This window comes from Poecilia reticulata, chromosome 21 (genome assembly GCF_904066995.2).
Source record: "Poecilia reticulata chromosome 21, P_reticulata-male-v2, whole genome shotgun sequence".
Classification (NCBI taxonomy): Eukaryota; Metazoa; Chordata; class Actinopteri; order Cyprinodontiformes; family Poeciliidae; genus Poecilia; species Poecilia reticulata.
This window is the reverse complement of record NC_088850.1, coordinates 1,113,055-1,131,394: the sequence shown is the minus strand read 5'-3', so window position 1 is coordinate 1,131,394 and position 18,340 is coordinate 1,113,055. Positions and strand designations below refer to the sequence as shown.

General features: G+C 53.1%; 1 protein-coding gene across 6 annotated transcripts in view; it reads right to left on the bottom strand.

Moving 5' to 3' along the window:
- The window catches only part of LOC103457136 (tumor necrosis factor alpha-induced protein 2-like), a 32,135-nt gene that overhangs the window by 5,038 nt on the left and 8,757 nt on the right, over positions 1 to 18,340 (bottom strand). For all 6 annotated transcript variants that reach the window (XM_081602714.1, XM_081602713.1, XM_081602711.1 and 3 more), the window contains exons 6-12: positions 17,917 to 18,039; positions 17,753 to 17,847; positions 16,403 to 16,495; positions 16,179 to 16,305; positions 15,661 to 15,786; positions 15,444 to 15,593; positions 14,489 to 14,613 (exon numbers count right to left, since the gene is read on the bottom strand). In XM_081602714.1, the coding sequence (XP_081458840.1) occupies positions 14,489 to 14,613; positions 15,444 to 15,593; positions 15,661 to 15,786; positions 16,179 to 16,305; positions 16,403 to 16,495; positions 17,753 to 17,847; positions 17,917 to 18,039 (839 nt within the window). The remainder of the gene's footprint in view (positions 1 to 14,488; positions 14,614 to 15,443; positions 15,594 to 15,660; positions 15,787 to 16,178; positions 16,306 to 16,402; positions 16,496 to 17,752; positions 17,848 to 17,916; positions 18,040 to 18,340) is intronic.

Below are 18,340 nucleotides of genomic sequence, written 5' to 3'. Positions count from 1 at the left end.
GACCCTCCAGGATGCCTCCCGGACCCTCCAGGATGCCTCCAGGACCCTCCAGGATGCCTCCCGGACCCTCCAGGATGCCTCCCGGACCCTCCAGGATGCCTCCAGGACCCTCCAGGATGCCTCCCGGACCCTCCAGGATGCCTCCAGGACCCTCCAGGATGCCTCCAGGACCCTCCAGGATGCCTCCCGGACCCTCCAGGACCCTCCAGGATGCCTCCCGGACCCTCCAGGACCCTTCAGGATGCGTCCAGGACCCTCCAGGATGCCTGAAGGACCCTCCAGGACCCTCCAGGATGCCCCCCGGGGCTGAAAGCTTCAAACTGAAGCGTTGAACATGACAACATGCAGAGGAGGGAGAGTCTGAAGCCGCGTTTCCATAGCAACCGCTCTCAGAGCTTTGTTGTGTGGAAAAAAAACACCATTTGCTGTTTCCATTAAATGAGAAATGAAACTAAAGTCACTTGTGAATAAGTTTGTTCACGTGACAAGCAGCCCCAACGTCCTCCGACCACTTCCGGTCTTCTTCTTCTTCTTCTTCTTCTTCGTGGTTTGCGGCAGCATCCGGCTGTCTGATTAGTCAGCCTGTTCAGGCTGCCCAATCAGATGCCTGAACCTCTTTGACGGTTTTCTTTCTTTGAACAGGTGTTTTTACTGGAAAACTTGATTTGGATCACAGATTAAATTAAATTAAAATGTCCAGCATTGAGATTTTATCTTCTGGTGGCTCCTTCCAGCAGGATGACGTCACAGACCCCCACTCGTCCCAATGCTGCCTTGTGAACACGACCTGCACTGGTGTGTAACGTGGACATTTACACCAACGTGGAGCAGATATCGTGCTCCCAGCAGCGTCTTGAGTCTGTTAGTGAATCTGGGCTTCAGGAGTTCTGAAGGCCGCGGAGCGGGTTCGACCCAGTTCTGAGGAGCACAAGCTTCAAACTGAAGCGTTGAACATGTTGAAGCTGCGCTTCAGTGGTGGGAAGTATAAAATATAAAATACTTAAGTACAAGTTTCATGTATCTGTACTTAGATTTAATAATGGATACTTTCTACTTTTACTCCACTACATTTTACAGTAAGTATCTGTACTTTCTACTTCACTACATTTCTACAAACTGTCTCGTTACTCGTTACATCCAAGTCTCGTTGCTCTTTTTACCGTTAAAATGTGAAGTTCAGGGATTTAAGATGGCGCCGTAAAATCCAAGCAATAACGTGACGTAGTGTCTGTTGTCACCCATCGGCTCCACCTTTACTCGCTGCGGAGCTCCAGACATGCGCAGTGGTTTCCTCTGAGCGTCAGTAATATAATAGCTGCATAAATTGATATGGCGACATGTAAAATCAGCAGCGCTTCGCTTTCATAGACGGTGGGACTTTGTCCAACTTTTAGCGTCACTTGGAAGGAAAGCTTAAAGAAAGGTAAGCTATGTGGACGTGATGCTAGCTAAGCTAACTGTACAGATAGACATGCTGCATCTGCGATGAAAAACAGTTTGTCACTCATGCGCTGAATTACTGTGTGGAGGTTTTGACTGAGGTGTCGCATGTATGGAACAACACTGGTACCAATATAGTGATATGACATTCAGGAACGATCCGATTCTTCTGGACACAGAAACACAGAAAGCCATTGTTCCTCGTGACGAAACCGAACATCTGCGATCCAGCTGCGGCCGCGTCGCGTCAGAGCTAAACCTCCGAGCTTCCTTTCTGCTCAGAGAACAAACGTCCGAGACGGACGGCAGAAACGACAAGGGAGAAACGACTCGGCAGAAACGACTCGGGAGAAACGACTCGGCAGAAACGACTCGGCAGAAACGACTCGGCAGAAACGACTCGGCAGAAACGACTCGGGAGAAACGACTCGGCAGAAACGACTCGGCAGAAACGACTCGGCAGAAACGACTCGGGAGAAACGACTCGGCAGAAACGACTCGGCAGAAACGACTCGGGAGAAACGACTCGGCAGAAACGACTCGGGAGAAACGACTCGGCAGAAACGACTCGGCAGAAACGACTCGGGAGAAACGACTCGGCAGAAACGACTCGGCAGAAACGACTCGGGAGAAACGACTCGGCAGAAACGACTCGGGAGAAACGACTCGGCAGAAACGACTCGGCAGAAACGACTCGGCAGAAACGACTCGGGAGAAACGACTCGGGAGAAACGACTCGGCAGAAACGACTCGGCAGAAACGACTCGGCAGAAACGACTCGGCATAACGACTCGGAGAAACGACTCGGGAGAAACGACTCGGCAGAAACGACTCGGCAGAAACGACTCGGAGAAACGACTCGGCAGAAACGACTCGGGAGAAACGACTCGGCAGAAACGACTCGGCAGAAAACGACTCGGCAGAAACGACTCGGGAGAAACGACTCGGCAGAAAACGACTCGGGAGAAAACGACTCGGCAGAAACGACTCGGCAGAAACGACTCGGGAGAAACGACTCGGCAGAAACGACTCGGCAGAAACGACTCGGCAGAAACGACTCGGGAGAAACGACTCGGCAGAAACGACTCGGCAGAAACGACTCGGCAGAAACGACTCGGGAGAAACGACTCGGCAGAAACGACTCGGGAGAAACGACTCGGGAGAAACGACTCGGGAGAAACGACTCGGCAGAAACGACTCGGGAGAAACGACTCGGCAGAAATGACTCGGCAGAAACGACTCGGGAGAAACGACTCGGCAGAAACGACTCGGGAGAAACGACTCGGGAGAAACGACTCGGCAGAAACGACTCGGCAGAAACGACTCGGCAGAAACGACTCGGCATAAACGACTCGGCAGAAACGACTCGGGAGAAACGACTCGGGAGAAACGACTCGGCAGAAACGACTCGGCAGAAACGACTCGGGAGAAACGACTCGGCAGAAACGACTCGGCAGAAACGACTCGGGAGAAACGACTCGGCAGAAACGACTCGGCAGAAACGACTCGGGAGAAACGACTCGGCAGAAACGACTCGGGAGAAACGACTCGGCAGAAACGACTCGGGAGAAACGACTCGGCAGAAACGACTCGGGAGAAACGACTCGGCAGAAACGACTCGGGAGAAACGACTCGGCAGAAACGACTCGGGAGAAACGACTCGGCAGAAACGACTCGGCAGAAACGACTCGGCAGAAACGACTCGGGAGAAACGACTCGGGAGAAACGACTCGGGAGAAACGACTCGGCAGAAACGACTCGGCAGAAACGACTCGGGAGAAACGACTCGGCAGAACCGACTCGGCAGAAACGACTCGGCAGAAACGACTCGGGAGAAACGACTCGGCAGAAACGACTCGGGAGAAACGACTCGGCAGAAACGACTCGGCAGAAACGACTCGGGAGAAACGACTCGGGAGAAACGACTCGGCAGAAACGACTCGGCAGAAACGACTCGGGAGAAACGACTCGGCAGAAACGACTCGGCAGAAACGACTCGGGAGAAACGACTCGGCAGAAACGACTCGGGAGAAACGACTCGGCAGAAACGACTCGGCAGAAACGACTCGGCAGAAACGACTCGGCAGAAACGACTCGGGAGAAACGACTCGGGAGAAACGACTCGGCAGAAACGACTCGGGAGAAACGACTCGGCAGAAACGACTCGGGAGAAACGACTCGGGAGAAACGACTCGGGAGAAACGACTCGGCAGAAACGACTCGGGAGAAACGACTCGGCAGAAACGACTCGGCAGAAACGACTCGGCAGAAACGACTCGGGAGAAACGACTCGGCAGAAACGACTCGGCAGAAACGACTCGGCAGAAACGACTCGGCAGAAACGACTCGGGAGAAACGACTCGGGAGAAACGACTCGGGAGAAACGACTCGGCAGAAACGACTCGGCAGAAACGACTCGGCAGAAACGACTCGGGAGAAACGACTCGGGAGAAACGACTCGGCAGAAACGACTCGGCAGAAACGACTCGGGAGAAACGACTCGGCAGAAACGACTCGGCAGAAACGACTCGGGAGAAACGACTCGGCAGAAACGACTCGGCAGAAACGACTCGGGAGAAACGACTCGGCAGAAACGACTCGGGAGAAACGACTCGGCAGAAACGACTCGGGAGAAACGACTCGGCAGAAACGACTCGGGAGAAACGACTCGGCAGAAACGACTCGGGAGAAACGACTCGGCAGAAACGACTCGGCAGAAACGACTCGGCAGAAACGACTCGGCAGAAACGACTCGGCAGAAACGACTCGGGAGAAACGACTCGGGAGAAACGACTCGGGAGAAACGACTCGGCAGAAACGACTCGGCAGAAACGACTCGGGAGAAACGACTCGGCAGAACGACTCGGCAGAAACGACTCGGCAGAAACGACTCGGGAGAAACGACTCGGCAGAAACGACTCGGGAGAAACGACTCGGCAGAAACGACTCGGCAGAAACGACTCGGGAGAAACGACTCAGGAGAAACGACTCGGCAGAAACGACTCGGCAGAAACGACTCGGGAGAAACGACTCGGCAGAAACGACTCGGCAGAAACGACTCGGGAGAAACGACTCGGCAGAAACGACTCGGCAGAAACGACTCGGGAGAAACGACTCGGCAGAAACGACTCGGCAGAAACGACTCGGCAGAAACGACTCGGGAGAAACGACTCGGCAGAAACGACTCGGCAGAAACGACTCGGCAGAAACGACTCGGGAGAAACGACTCGGCAGAAACGACTCGGCAGAAACGACTCGGCAGAAACGACTCGGGAGAAACGACTCGGCAGAAACGACTCGGGAGAAACGACTCGGCAGAAACGACTCGGCAGAAACGACTCGGCAGAAACGACTCGGCAGAAACGACTCGGGAGAAACGACTCGGGAGAAACGACTCGGCAGAAACGACTCGGGAGAAACGACTCGGCAGAAACGACTCGGGAGAAACGACTCGGGAGAAACGACTCGGGAGAAACGACTCGGCAGAAACGACTCGGGAGAAACGACTCGGCAGAAACGACTCGGCAGAAACGACTCGGCAGAAACGACTCGGCAGAAACGACTCGGCAGAAACGACTCGGCAGAAACGACTCGGCAGAAACGACTCGGGAGAAACGACTCGGGAGAAACGACTCGGGAGAAACGACTCGGCAGAAACGACTCGGCAGAAACGACTCGGCAGAAACGACTCGGTAGAAACGACTCGGCAGAAACGACTCGGGAGAAACGACTCGGCAGAAACGACTCGGCAGAAACGACTCGGCAGAAACGACTCGGCAGAAACGACTCGGGAGAAACGACTCGGCAGAAACGACTCGGGAGAAACGACTCGGGAGAAACGACTCGGCAGAAACGACTCGGCAGAAACGACTCGGGAGAAACGACTCGGCAGAAACGACTCGGCAGAAACGACTCGGCAGAAACGACTCGGCAGAAACGACTCGGGAGAAACGACTCGGCAGAAACGACTCGGCAGAAACGACTCGGGAGAAACGACTCGGCAGAAACGACTCGGGAGAAACGACTCGGGAGAAACGACTCGGCAGAAACGACTCGGGAGAAACGACTCGGCAGAAACGACTCGGCAGAAACGACTCGGCAGAAAACGACTCGGCAGAAACGACTCGGGAGAAACGACTCGGCAGAAACGACTCGGCAGAAACGACTCGGGAGAAACGACTCGGCAGAAACGACTCGGCAGAAACGACTCGGCAGAAACGACTCGGCAGAAACGACTCGGCAGAAACGACTCGGCAGAAACGACTCGGGAGAAACGACTCGGGAGAAACGACTCGGGAGAAACGACTCGGCAGAAACGACTCGGGAGAAACGACTCGGCAGAAACGACTCGGCAGAAACGACTCGGCAGAAACGACTCGGCAGAAACGACTCGGGAGAAACGACTCGGGAGAAACGACTCGGCAGAAACGACTCGGGAGAAACGACTCGGCAGAAACGACTCGGGAGAAACGACTCGGCAGAAACGACTCGGGAGAAACGACTCGGCAGAAACGACTCGGGAGAAACGACTCGGCAGAAACGACTCGGCAGAAACGACTCGGCAGAAACGACTCGGCAGAAACGACTCGGGAGAAACGACTCGGCAGAAACGACTCGGGAGAAACGACTCGGGAGAAACGACTCGGCAGAAACGACTCGGGAGAAACGACTCGGCAGAAACGACTCGGCAGAAACGACTCGGCAGAAACGACTCGGCAGAAACGACTCGGGAGAAACGACTCGGCAGAAACGACTCGGCAGAAACGACTCGGGAGAAACGACTCGGCAGAAACGACTCGGGAGAAACGACTCGGGAGAAACGACTCGGCAGAAACGACTCGGGAGAAACGACTCGGCAGAAACGACTCGGCAGAAACGACTCGGCAGAAACGACTCGGCAGAAACGACTCGGGAGAAACGACTCGGCAGAAACGACTCGGGAGAAACGACTCGGGAGAAACGACTCGGCAGAAACGACTCGGCAGAAACGACTCGGCATAAACGACTCGGCAGAAACGACTCGGGAGAAACGACTCGGCAGAAACGACTCGGGAGAAACGACTCGGCAGAAACGACTCGGGAGAAACGACTCGGCAGAAACGACTCGGGAGAAACGACTCGGCAGAAACGACTCGGCAGAAACGACTCGGCAGAAACGACTCGGCAGAAACGACTCGGGAGAAACGACTCGGGAGAAACGACTCGGCAGAAACGACTCGGGAGAAACGACTCGGCAGAAACGACTCGGGAGAAACGACTCGGGAGAAACGACTCGGCAGAAACGACTCGGGAGAAACGACTCGGCAGAAACGACTCGGGAGAAACGACTCGGCAGAAACGACTCGGCAGAAACGACTCGGGAGAAACGACTCGGGAGAAACGACTCGGGAGAAACGACTCGGCAGAAACGACTCGGGAGAAACGACTCGGGAGAAACGACTCGGGAGAAACGACTCGGCAGAAACGACTCGGGAGAAACGACTCGGCAGAAACGACTCGGCAGAAACGACTCGGGAGAAACGACTCGGCAGAAACGACTCGGGAGAAACGACTCGGCAGAAACGACTCGGGAGAAACGACTCGGCAGAAACGACTCGGCAGAAACGACTCGGCAGAAACGACTCGGCAGAAACGACTCGGCAGAAACGACTCGGCAGAAACGACTCGGGAGAAACGACTCGGGAGAAACGACTCGGCAGAAACGACTCGGCAGAAACGACTCGGGAGAAACGACTCGGCAGAAACGACTCGGCAGAAACGATCGGGAGAAACGACTCGGGAGAAACGACTCGGCAGAAACGACTCGGAGAAGACCGAAAACGACTCGGAGAAACGACTCGGCAGAAACGACTCGGAGAAACGACTCGGCAGAAACGACTCGGGAGAAACGACCCGGCAGAAACGACTCGGGAGAAACGACTCGGCAGAAACGACTCGGGAGAAACGACTCGGCAGAAACGACTCGGAGAAACGACTCGGGAGAAACGACTCGGAGAAACGACTCGGCAGAAACGACTCGGGAGAAACGACTCGGCAGAAACGACTCGGGAGAAACGACTCGGCAGAAACGACTCGGGAGAAACGACTCGGCAGAAACGACTCGGCAGAAACGACTCGGCAGAAACGACTCGGGAGAAACGACTCGGGAGAAACGACTCGGAGAAACGACTCGGGAGAAACGACTCGGGAGAAACGACTCGGGAGAAACGACTCGGGAGAAACGACTCGGCAGAAACGACTCGGGAGAAACGACTCGGCAGAAACGACTCGGCAGAAACGACTCGGCAGAAACGACTCGGGAGAAACGACTCGGCAGAAACGACTCGGGAGAAACGACTCGGCAGAAACGACTCGGCAGAAACGACTCGGCAGAAACGACTCGGCAGAAACGACTCGGGAGAAACGACTCGGCAGAAACGACTCGGGAGAAACGACTCGGAGAAACGACTCGGGAGAAACGACTCGGGAGAAACGACTCGGCAGAAACGACTCGGGAGAAACGACTCGGCAGAAACGACTCGGCAGAAACGACTCGGCAGAAACGACTCGGGAGAAACGACTCGGGAGAAACGACTCGGGAGAAACGACTCGGCAGAAACGACTCGGGAGAAACGACTCGGAGAAACGACTCGGAGAAACGACTCGGAGAAACGACTCGGCAGAACGACTCGGCAGAAACGACTCGGCAGAAACGACTCGGGAGAAACGACTCGGCAGAAACGACTCGGAGAAACGACTCGGCAGAAACGACTCGGCAGAAACGACTCGGAGAAACGACTCGGCAGAAACGACTCGGGAGAAACGACTCGGCAGAAACGACTCGGGAGAAACGACTCGGCAGAAACGACTCGGGAGAAACGACTCGGGAGAAACGACTCGGCAGAAACGACTCGGGAGAAACGACTCGGCAGAAACGACTCGGCAGAAACGACTCGGCAGAAACGACTCGGGAGAAACGACTCGGGAGAAACGACTCGGGAGAAACGACTCGGCAGAAACGACTCGGGAGAAACGACTCGGGAGAAACGACTCGGCAGAAACGACTCGGGAGAAACGACTCGGCAGAAACGACTCGGGAGAAACGACTCGGCAGAAACGACTCGGGAGAAACGACTCGGCAGAAACGACTCGGCAGAAACGACTCGGCAGAAACGACTCGGCAGAAACGACTCGGGAGAAACGACTCGGCAGAAACGACTCGGGAGAAACGACTCGGGAGAAACGACTCGGCAGAAACGACTCGGGAGAAACGACTCGGCAGAAACGACTCGGCAGAAACGACTCGGCAGAAACGACTCGGGAGAAACGACTCGGGAGAAACGACTCGGCAGAAACGACTCGGGAGAAACGACTCGGGAGAAACGACTCGGCAGAAACGACTCGGCAGAAACGACTCGCATAACGACTCGCAGAAACGACTCGGGAGAAACGACTCGGCAGAAACGACTCGGGAGAAACGACTCGGCAGAAAACGACTCGGGAGAAACGACTCGGCAGAAACGACTCGGGAGAAACGACTCGGCAGAAACGACTCGGCAGAAACGACTCGGCAGAAACGACTCGGCAGAAAAACGACTCGGGAGAACGACTCGGGAGAAAACGACTCGGCAGAAACGACTCGGAGAAACGACTCGGGGAGAAACGACTCGGGAGAAACGACTCGGCAGAAAACGACTCGGGAGAAACGACTCGGCAGAAACGACTCGGCAGAAACGACTCGGGAGAAACGACTCGGGAGAAACGACTCGGGAGAAAGATCGCAGAACGACTCGGCAGAAACGACTCGGGAGAAACGACTCGGGAGAAACGACTCGGAGAAACGACTCGGCAGAAACGACTCGGGAGAAACGACTCGGCAGAAACGACTCGGCAGAAACGACTCGGAGAAACGACTCGGCAGAAACGACTCGGGAGAAACGACTCGGCAGAAACGACTCGGGCAGAAACGACTCGGGAGAAACGACTCGGCAGAAACGACTCGGCAGAAAACGACTCGGAGAAACGACTCGGCAGAAACGACTCGGCAGAAACGACTCGGGAGAAACGACTCGGAGAAACGACTCGGCAGAAACGACTCGGCAGAAACGACTCGGGAGAAACGACTCGGCAGAAACGACTCGGCAGAAACGACTCGGGCAGAAACGACTCGGCAGAAACGACTCGGGAGAAACGACTCGGCAGAAACGACTCGGCAGAAACGACTCGGAGAAACGACTCGGCAGAAACGACTCGGCAGAAACGACTCGGCAGAAACGACTCGGGAGAAACGACTCGGCAGAAACGACTCGGAGAAACGACTCGGCAGAAACGACTCGGGAGAAACGACTCGGAGACACTCGAGAAACGACTCGGCAGAAACGACTCGGGAGAAACGACTCGGGAGAAACGACTCGGCAGAAACGACTCGGGAGAAACGACTCGGGAGAAACGACTCGGGAGAAACGACTCGGCAGAAACGACTCGGGAGAAACGACTCGGAGAAACGACTCGGCAGAAACGACTCGGGAGAAACGACTCGGAGAAACGACTCGGCAGAAACGACTCGGCAGAAACGACTCGGGAGAAACGACTCGGGAGAAACGACTCGGGAGAAACGACTCGGGAGAAACGACTCGGCAGAAACGACTCGGCAGAAACGACTCGGCAGAAACGACTCGGGAGAAACGACTCGGCAGAAACGACTCGGGAAACGACTCGGCAGAAACGACTCGGAAACGACCGCAGAAACGACTCGGCAGAAACGACTCGGGAGAAACGACTCGGCAGAAACGACTCGGGAGAAACGACTCGGCAGAAACGACTCGGGAGAAAGACTCGGGAGAAACGACTCGGCAGAAACGACTCGGGAGAAACGACTCGGCAGAAACGACTCGGCAGAAACGACTCGGCAGAAACGACTCGGGAGAAACGACTCGGCAGAAACGACTCGGGAGAAACGACTCGGCAGAAACGACTCGGGAGAAACGACTCGGCAGAAACGACTCGGGAGAAACGACTCGGCAGAACCGACTCGGCAGAAACGACTCGGCAGAAACGACTCGGGAGAAACGACTCGGCAGAAACGACTCGGGAGAAACGACTCGGCAGAAACGACTCGGCAGAAACGACTCGGCAGAAACGACTCGGGAGAAAACGACTCGGGAGAAACGACTCGGCAGAAACGACTCGGGAGAAACGACTCGGCAGAAACGACTCGGCAGAAACGACTCGGAGAAACGACTCGGGAGAAACGACTCGGAGAAACGACTCGCAGAAACGACTCGGGAGAAAACGACTCGAGAAACGACTCGGTCAGAACGACTCGGCAGAAACGACTCGGGAGAAACGACTCGGCAGAACCGACTCGGCAGAAACGACTCGGCAGAAACGACTCGGGAGAAACGACTCGCGAAACGACTCGGCAGAAACGACTCGGCGAAACGACTCGGGAGAAACGACTCGGCAGAAACGACTCCGGCAGAAACGACTCGGCAGAAACGATCGCAGAAACGACTCGGGAGAAACGACTGGCAGAAACGACTCGCAGAAACGACTCGGCAGAAACGACTCGGCAGAAACGACTCGCAGAAACGACTCGGAGAAACGACTCGGAGAAACAAAAACGACTCGGCAGAAACGAACGACTCGGAGACAGAAACGACTCGGCAGAAACGACTCGGGAGAAACGACTCGGGCAGAAACGACTCGGAGAAACGACTCGGCAGAAACGACTCGGCAGAAACGACTCGGGAGAAACGACTCGGGAGAAACGACTCGGCAGAAACGACTCGGCAGAAACGACTCGGGAGAAACGACTCGGCAGAAAACTCGAGAAACGACTCGGCAGAAAACGACTCGGCAGAAACGACTCGGCAGAAACGACTCGGGCAGAAACGACTCGGGAGAAACGACTCGGGAGAAACGACTCGGCAGAAACGACTCGGCAGCAGAAACGACTCCGGCAGAAAACCGCAGAAACGACTCGGAGAAACGACTCGGCAGAAACGACTCGGAGAACGACTGGGAGAAACGACTCGGCAGAAACGACTCGGCAGAAACGACTCGGGAGAAACGACTCGGCAGAAACGACTCGGCAGAAACGACTCGGGAGAAACGACTCGGCAGAAACGACTCGGAGAAACGACTCGGCAGAAACGACTCGGGAGAAACGACTCGGCAGAAACGACTCGGCAGAAACGACTCGGCAGAAACGACTCGGGAGAAACGACTCGGCAGAAACGACTCGGAGAAACGACTCGCAGAAACGACTCGGCAGAAACGACTCGGCGAGAAACGACTCGGCAGAAACGACTCGGCAGAAACGACTCGGCAGAAACGACTCGGAGAAACGACTCGGGAGAAACGACTCGGCAGAAACGACTCGGGAGAAACGACTCGGCAGAAACGACTCGGCAGAAACGACTCGGCAGAAACGACTCGGGAGAAACGACTCGCAGAAACGACTCGGCAGAAACGACTCGGGAGAAACGACTCGGCAGAAACGACTCGGCAGAACGACTCGGCAGAAAACGACTCGGGAGAAACGACTCGGCGAGAAACGACTCGGGCAGAAACGACTCGGCAGAAACGACTCGGAGAAACGACTCGGCAGAAACGACTCGGCAGAAACGACTCGGGAGAAACGACTCGGCAGAAACGACCTCGAGAACGACTCGGAAAACGACTCGGGAGAAACGACTCGGCAGAAAACGACTCGGGCAGAAACGACTCGGCAGAAACGACTCGGCAGAGAAACGACTCGGCAGAAACGACTCGGGAGAAACGACTCGGCAGAAACGACTCGGAGAAACGACTCGGCAGAAACGACTCGGGCAGAAAACGACTCGGAGAAACGACTCGGCAGAAACGACTCGGGAGAAACGACTCGGCAGAAACGACTCGGGAGAAACGACTCGGCAGAAACGACTCGGCAGAAACGACTCGGCAGAAACGACTCGGCAGAAACGACTCGGGCAGAAGAAACGACTCGGCAGAAACGACTCGGGAGAAACGACTCGGCAGAAACGACTCGGCAGAAAACGACTCGCAGAAACGACTCGGCGAGAAACGACTCGGCAGAAACGACTCGGCAGAAACGACTCGGAGAAACGACTCGGAGAAACGACTCGGCAGAAACGACTCGGCAGAAACGACTCGGCAGAAACGACTCGGAGAAAACGACTCGGGCAAGAAACGACTCGGAGAAACGACTCGGCAGAAACGACTCGGCAGAAACGACTCGGCAGAAACGACTCGGCAAAACGATCGGAAACGACTCGGGAGAAACGACTCGGCAGAAACGACTCGGCAGAAACGACTCGGAGAAACGACTCGGCAGAAACAAGAACGACTCGGCAGAAACGACTCGGCAGAAACGACTCGGGAGAAACGACTCGGCAGAAACGACTCGGCAGAAACGACTCGGGAGAAACGACTCGGCAGAAACGACTCGGCAGAAACGACTCGGCAGAAACGACTCGGCAGAAACGACTCGGCAGAAACGACTCGGAGAAACGACTCGCAGAAACGACTCGGGAGAAACGACTCGGCAGAAACGACTCGGTAGAAACGACTCGGGAGAAACGACTCGGCAGAAACGACTCGGCAGAAACGACTCGGCAGAAACGACTCGGGAGAAACGACTCGGCAGAAACGACTCGGGAGAAACGACTCGGCAGAAACGACTCGGCAGAAACGACTCGGCAGAAACGACTCGGGAGAAACGACTCGGCAGAAACGACTCGGCAGAAACGACTCGGGAGAAAGAAAACGACTCGGCAGAAACGACTCGGCAGAAACGACTCGGAGAAACGACTCGGCAGAAACGACTCGGCAGAAACGACTCGGCAGAAAACGACTCGGCAGAAACGACTCGGGAGAAACGACTCGGCAGAAACGACTCGGCAGAACGATCGGAAAAAAACGACTCGGCAGAAACGACTCGGCAGAAACGACTCGGGAGAAACGACTCGGCAGAACCGACTCGGCAGAAACGACTCGGCAGAAACGACTCGGGAGAAACGACTCGGCAGAAACGACTCGGCAGAAACGACTCGGCAGAAACGACTCGGGAGAAACGACTCGGCAGAAACGACTCAGAAAGACAGAAACGACTCGGCAGAAACGACTCGGCAGAAAACGACTCGGCAGAAACGACTCGGCAGAAACGACTCGGGAGAAACGACTCGGGAGAAACGACTCGGCAGAAACGACTCGCAGAAACGACTCGAGAAACTCGAGAAACGACTCGGCAGAAACGACTCGGAGAAACGACTCGGCAGAAACGACTCGGCAGAAACGACTCGGGAGAAACGACTCGGCAGAAACGACTCGGCAGAAACGACTCGGCAGAAACGACTCGGGAGAAACGACTCGGCAGAAACGACTCGGCAGAAACGACTCGGGAGAAACGACTCGGCAGAAACGACTCGGGAGAAACGACTCGGCAGAAACGACTCGGCAGAACGACTCGGGAGAAAACGACTCGGCAGAAACGACTCGGCAGAAACGACTCGGGCAGAAACGACTCGGAGAAACGACTCGCAGAAACGACTCGGCAGAAACGACTCGGGAGAAACGACTCGGCAGAAACGACACGGCAGAAACGAAGCGGGAGAAACGACTCGGCAGAAAGAAACGACTCGGAGAAACGACTCGGGAGAAACGACTCGGCAGAAACGACTCGGCAGAAACGACTCGGAGAACGACTCGGAGAACGACTCGGAGAAAGAAAAACGACTCGAGAAACGACTCGGGAGAAACGACTCGGGAGAAACGACTCGGCAGAAACGACTCGGCAGAAACGACTCGGGAGAAACGACTCGGCAGAAACGACTCGGGAGAAACGACTCGGCAGAAACGACTCGGGAGAACCGACTCGGCAGAAACGACTCGGGAGAAACGACTCGGCAGAAACGTGAAGCTGAAACCAGAGCTGGACAGAGGATCCAAAACTACTCAGGTAAAAATACTTCATAGTGAAATTACTCAAGTACAGCGTAGTAGGAATACTCCTATATATATATATATATGTATATAAAAACAGTTACTCCAGCTCTGTGGGCGGTACCTGAAGTCCGGGAACCTTCGGGTCAGATCGACGACCTCCAGGTGAACGCTGGCTGGATCCTGCAGACGGAGAATCTCAGCGACGCTGCAGAGCGTTTCAGAGAGAAACGGAGCCGAACCGCAGCCCTGAGACACGACGACGAGTACTGAGTACTACTGACAGGTACTACTGACAGGTACTACTGACAGAATACTACTGACAGGTACTACTGACAAAATACTACTGACAAAATACTCTGTTGGTTATTTCTGGTGTAAATGTTTTCTTTTTGTTTCTTTTAATAGATCTATCTGTACTCCATGAATTGTGGAAATGATGATTAATGTCCACTGTCCTAATCAATCAATCAATCAATCAATAAAATAGATTAAATGTAACTTTGTTTCTCAAAATCCAGATATTTATGTTTTTTAGTTTGCTGCTGCTCTAAGGTTAAAATTAATCCTAATGACCCTGATAGGATGTAAGCTAATTACAAATGAAGCTAATGTTAGCAGGTATGCTACACACACATAGAGAAGCTAAAGAATTAAAGCATCTGGCGTTAACATGCTGGTATTCCTTAGCATGATAAGTTAGCCTGATGCGTTAGCCTGATGCCTTAGCCTGATAAGTTAGCCTGATGCCTTAGCCTGATAAGTTAGCCTGATGCCTTAGCCTGATAAGTTAGCCTGATGCCTTAGCCTGATAAGTTAGCCTGATAAGTTAGCCTGATGCCTTAGCCTGATAAGTTAGCCTGATGCCTTAGCCTGATACATTAGCCTGATGTGTTAGCCTGATGTGCTACATTAGCCTGATACTTTAGCCTGATACATTAGCCTGATACCTTAGCCTGATGTGTTAGCCTGATAGCTTAGCCTGATGCATCAGCCTGATACCTTAGTCTGATAAGTTAGCCTGTTACGTTAGCTTGTTACGTTAGCTTGTGGTTTTAGCGTGTTGCTAGGTGTCTCACCTGCTCTCTGAAGAAGCCGTCCATCTTCTTGGCGTCTTCCACCATCCGTTCGGACCCGGCCACCTGCTGCTGTCGGCTCTTTACCCTGGTCTTCATCGTCTTCTTCACGTACTGAGCGACCACGTCTTGGTGGAGGTCGCAGACCAGCGGCTGAGAGACGGGGGCGGTCAGCTGGACAGGTAGCCAGGCAGACAGGTGTAGGGCGGTGGTGTCTCACCTGCTTGCAGGCTGGTTTCAGGTCTGACAGGTCGGCCAGTTGTTGGCTCAGAAAGCTCAGCAGCTGGTCGACGACAGGAAGTGAGCCGTCCACCCAGGCGGGCGTCCACAGTGGACTTAAGAAGACCTAAACATCAAAACAAAAGAGACGTTTGTCCTGCCAACAGAACAAGATGCTCCACTGAAGCAGAAAATGTTCCACATCATCGGTTATTTCTCATTTTCTGTCACTTTATTCACCTGCAGAACTTCTGCTAGTTGCCATTAGCGATGGCGTTAGCAGTTCTGCTAATGCAATAATGTGAATTTAGCACATTATTGTTTTTGCTCATTTTGGAAATGTGTAGCACTTAGCTTCCATTATCTACCGTATTAGCTTAGCATTTTTGCATTAGCTTCCTCTACATACCGTGTCGTTGTTGCTCTTTAGCATTAGCTTCTGCTAAATGCTGTGTTGGTGTAGCATGTTAGCGGATTTAATGTGCATAATTAGCACCTCTGAGCAGAGACGGTACTGACCTTAATCTTGCCGTGAAGACAGCAGGTCAAACACTGGCAGCAACAATCCCTGAGAGCAGAGAGCGAATCCAGACATCGGCGCTTCTGCTCTTCAGCTAAACCTCCATTCTGACCAGATATGTAATCTCTGAGGACAGGAGAGACGCTGCTCAGCTATGACACTTCCCAGAATGCTTTGGGGCAGATTTCCTGCAGCTCTAGTCGTGATGCAGGTGTGAGCTCACCTGAGCTGCTGCTCACAGACCAGCGTAGCTTTTAGCACTGGATGCAGGTTTCTGGGATTCGCCTTCACCAGGTCCTCCACGCTCTTCCTGTAGCTGCAACACAAACACATCAAAGGATGAAATAACCAGAAAAACTGAAGCACAGATTGAAAGAATTCCTCCAAATATAGATTTCTTAAATTAGATTTTCCTTCAGAAGTGGTGCGTGGCGTAGAGGTAAATGGTTCAATTCCTGACTTGTGCAGAATGTCACTTCCTGTTTGAATGTTGTCAATAAAGACCCCTAATGCCACAAAATGTTAAAAATAAATACATTTTTAGGTACTTTGTATTTATATTGTAACAATACTTGATCAATATGCCAAGTATTTGTGCTAAATTTCTGCATAATCTTTTTTTCTAAAGGAAAATATGTTTTCTTAGTCGACATGAAGATCAATACAACAGATGCAAAATAAAAGCTGAGTCATGAAATTTTTCCATTCGCTTCTGGCATTCTAGCTAACTAGCATGTTAGTTTAACACCTTAGCATTAGCTTATACCAGTTAGCATGTTGGTAAAGTACTTTAGCATTAGCTTCTGCTAACTAGCATGTTAGTTTAACCCCTTACCATTAGCTTATACCATTTAGCATGTTGGTAAAGTACTTTAGCATTAGCTTCTGCTAACTAGCATGTTAGTTTAACCCCTTACCATTAGCTTATACCATTTAGCATGTTGGTAAAGTACTTTAGCATTAGCTTCTGCTAACTAGCATGTTAGTTTAACACCTTAGCATTAGCTTATACCAGTTAGCATGTTGGTAAAGTACTTTAGCATTAGCTTCTGCTAACTAGCATGTTAGTTTAACCCCTTAGCATTAGCTTATACCATTTAGCATGTTGGTAAAGTACTTTAGCATTAGCTTCTGCTAACTAGCATGTTAGTTTAACACCTTACCATTAGCTTATACCATTTAGCATGTTGGTAAAGTATTTTATCATTAGCTTCTGCTAACTAGCATGTTAGTTTAACACCTTACCATTAGCTTATACCATTTAGCATGTTGGTAAAGTACTTTAGCATTAGCTTCTGCTAACTAGCATGTTAGTTTAACACCTTACCATTAGCTTATACCATTTAGCATGTTGGTAAAGTATTTTATCATTAGCTTCTGCTAACTAGCATGTTAGTTTAACTCCTTAGCATTAGCTTATCAGTTAGCATGTTGGTAAAGTACTTTAGCATTAGCTTCTGCTAAATCAAAGTCTGCATTAATGAATAAAGGAAAGATAATGAATTTTTTACTTCTTGGTGAAACAGTACAGCTGTGACCTGATTGGTTCCTGTGTTCAGTGGGCGTGGCTTACCTGCTGAGAAAGTTCTCCAGGTGAATCGTCAGCCTCTGCGCCTTGTTCTGGTCTTTGATGGCACAGCTGAACTCAGTCAGGGAACTGTTCACCACCTGCAGACAGGAAGCTTAGTCAGAAACGGCCCGTTAAAGCCCAGCAGCGTTACCTGTCCCTGCGCTCACCTGGATGACATCGATGGCCAGCGGACTGAAGTAGTAGCAGTCGATCAGTTCGGGCGTTTTTCCACTCAGCCAGCTCTCCTCCTCCTTCTTCAGAGCCGTGCTGAGCCACAGCTTCACCTTTTCCTGAAACGACAACGGTTCAGTGAGCGGAAGGCTGCTGGCGATCTGCACCCAACACCTTTACCTGTCTGGTTCACCTGTCTGTGGTTCACCTGTCTGTGGTTCACCTGTCTGGTTCACCTGTCTGAGGTTCACCTGTCTGGCTCACCTGTCTGTGGTTCACCTGTCTGTGGCTCACCTGTCTGGCTCACCTGTCTGTGGCTCACCTGTCTGTGGCTCACCTGTCTGTGGCTCACCTGTCTGTGGCTCACCTGTCTAGCTCACCTGTCTGAGGTTCACCTGTCTGAGGCTCACCTGTCTGTGG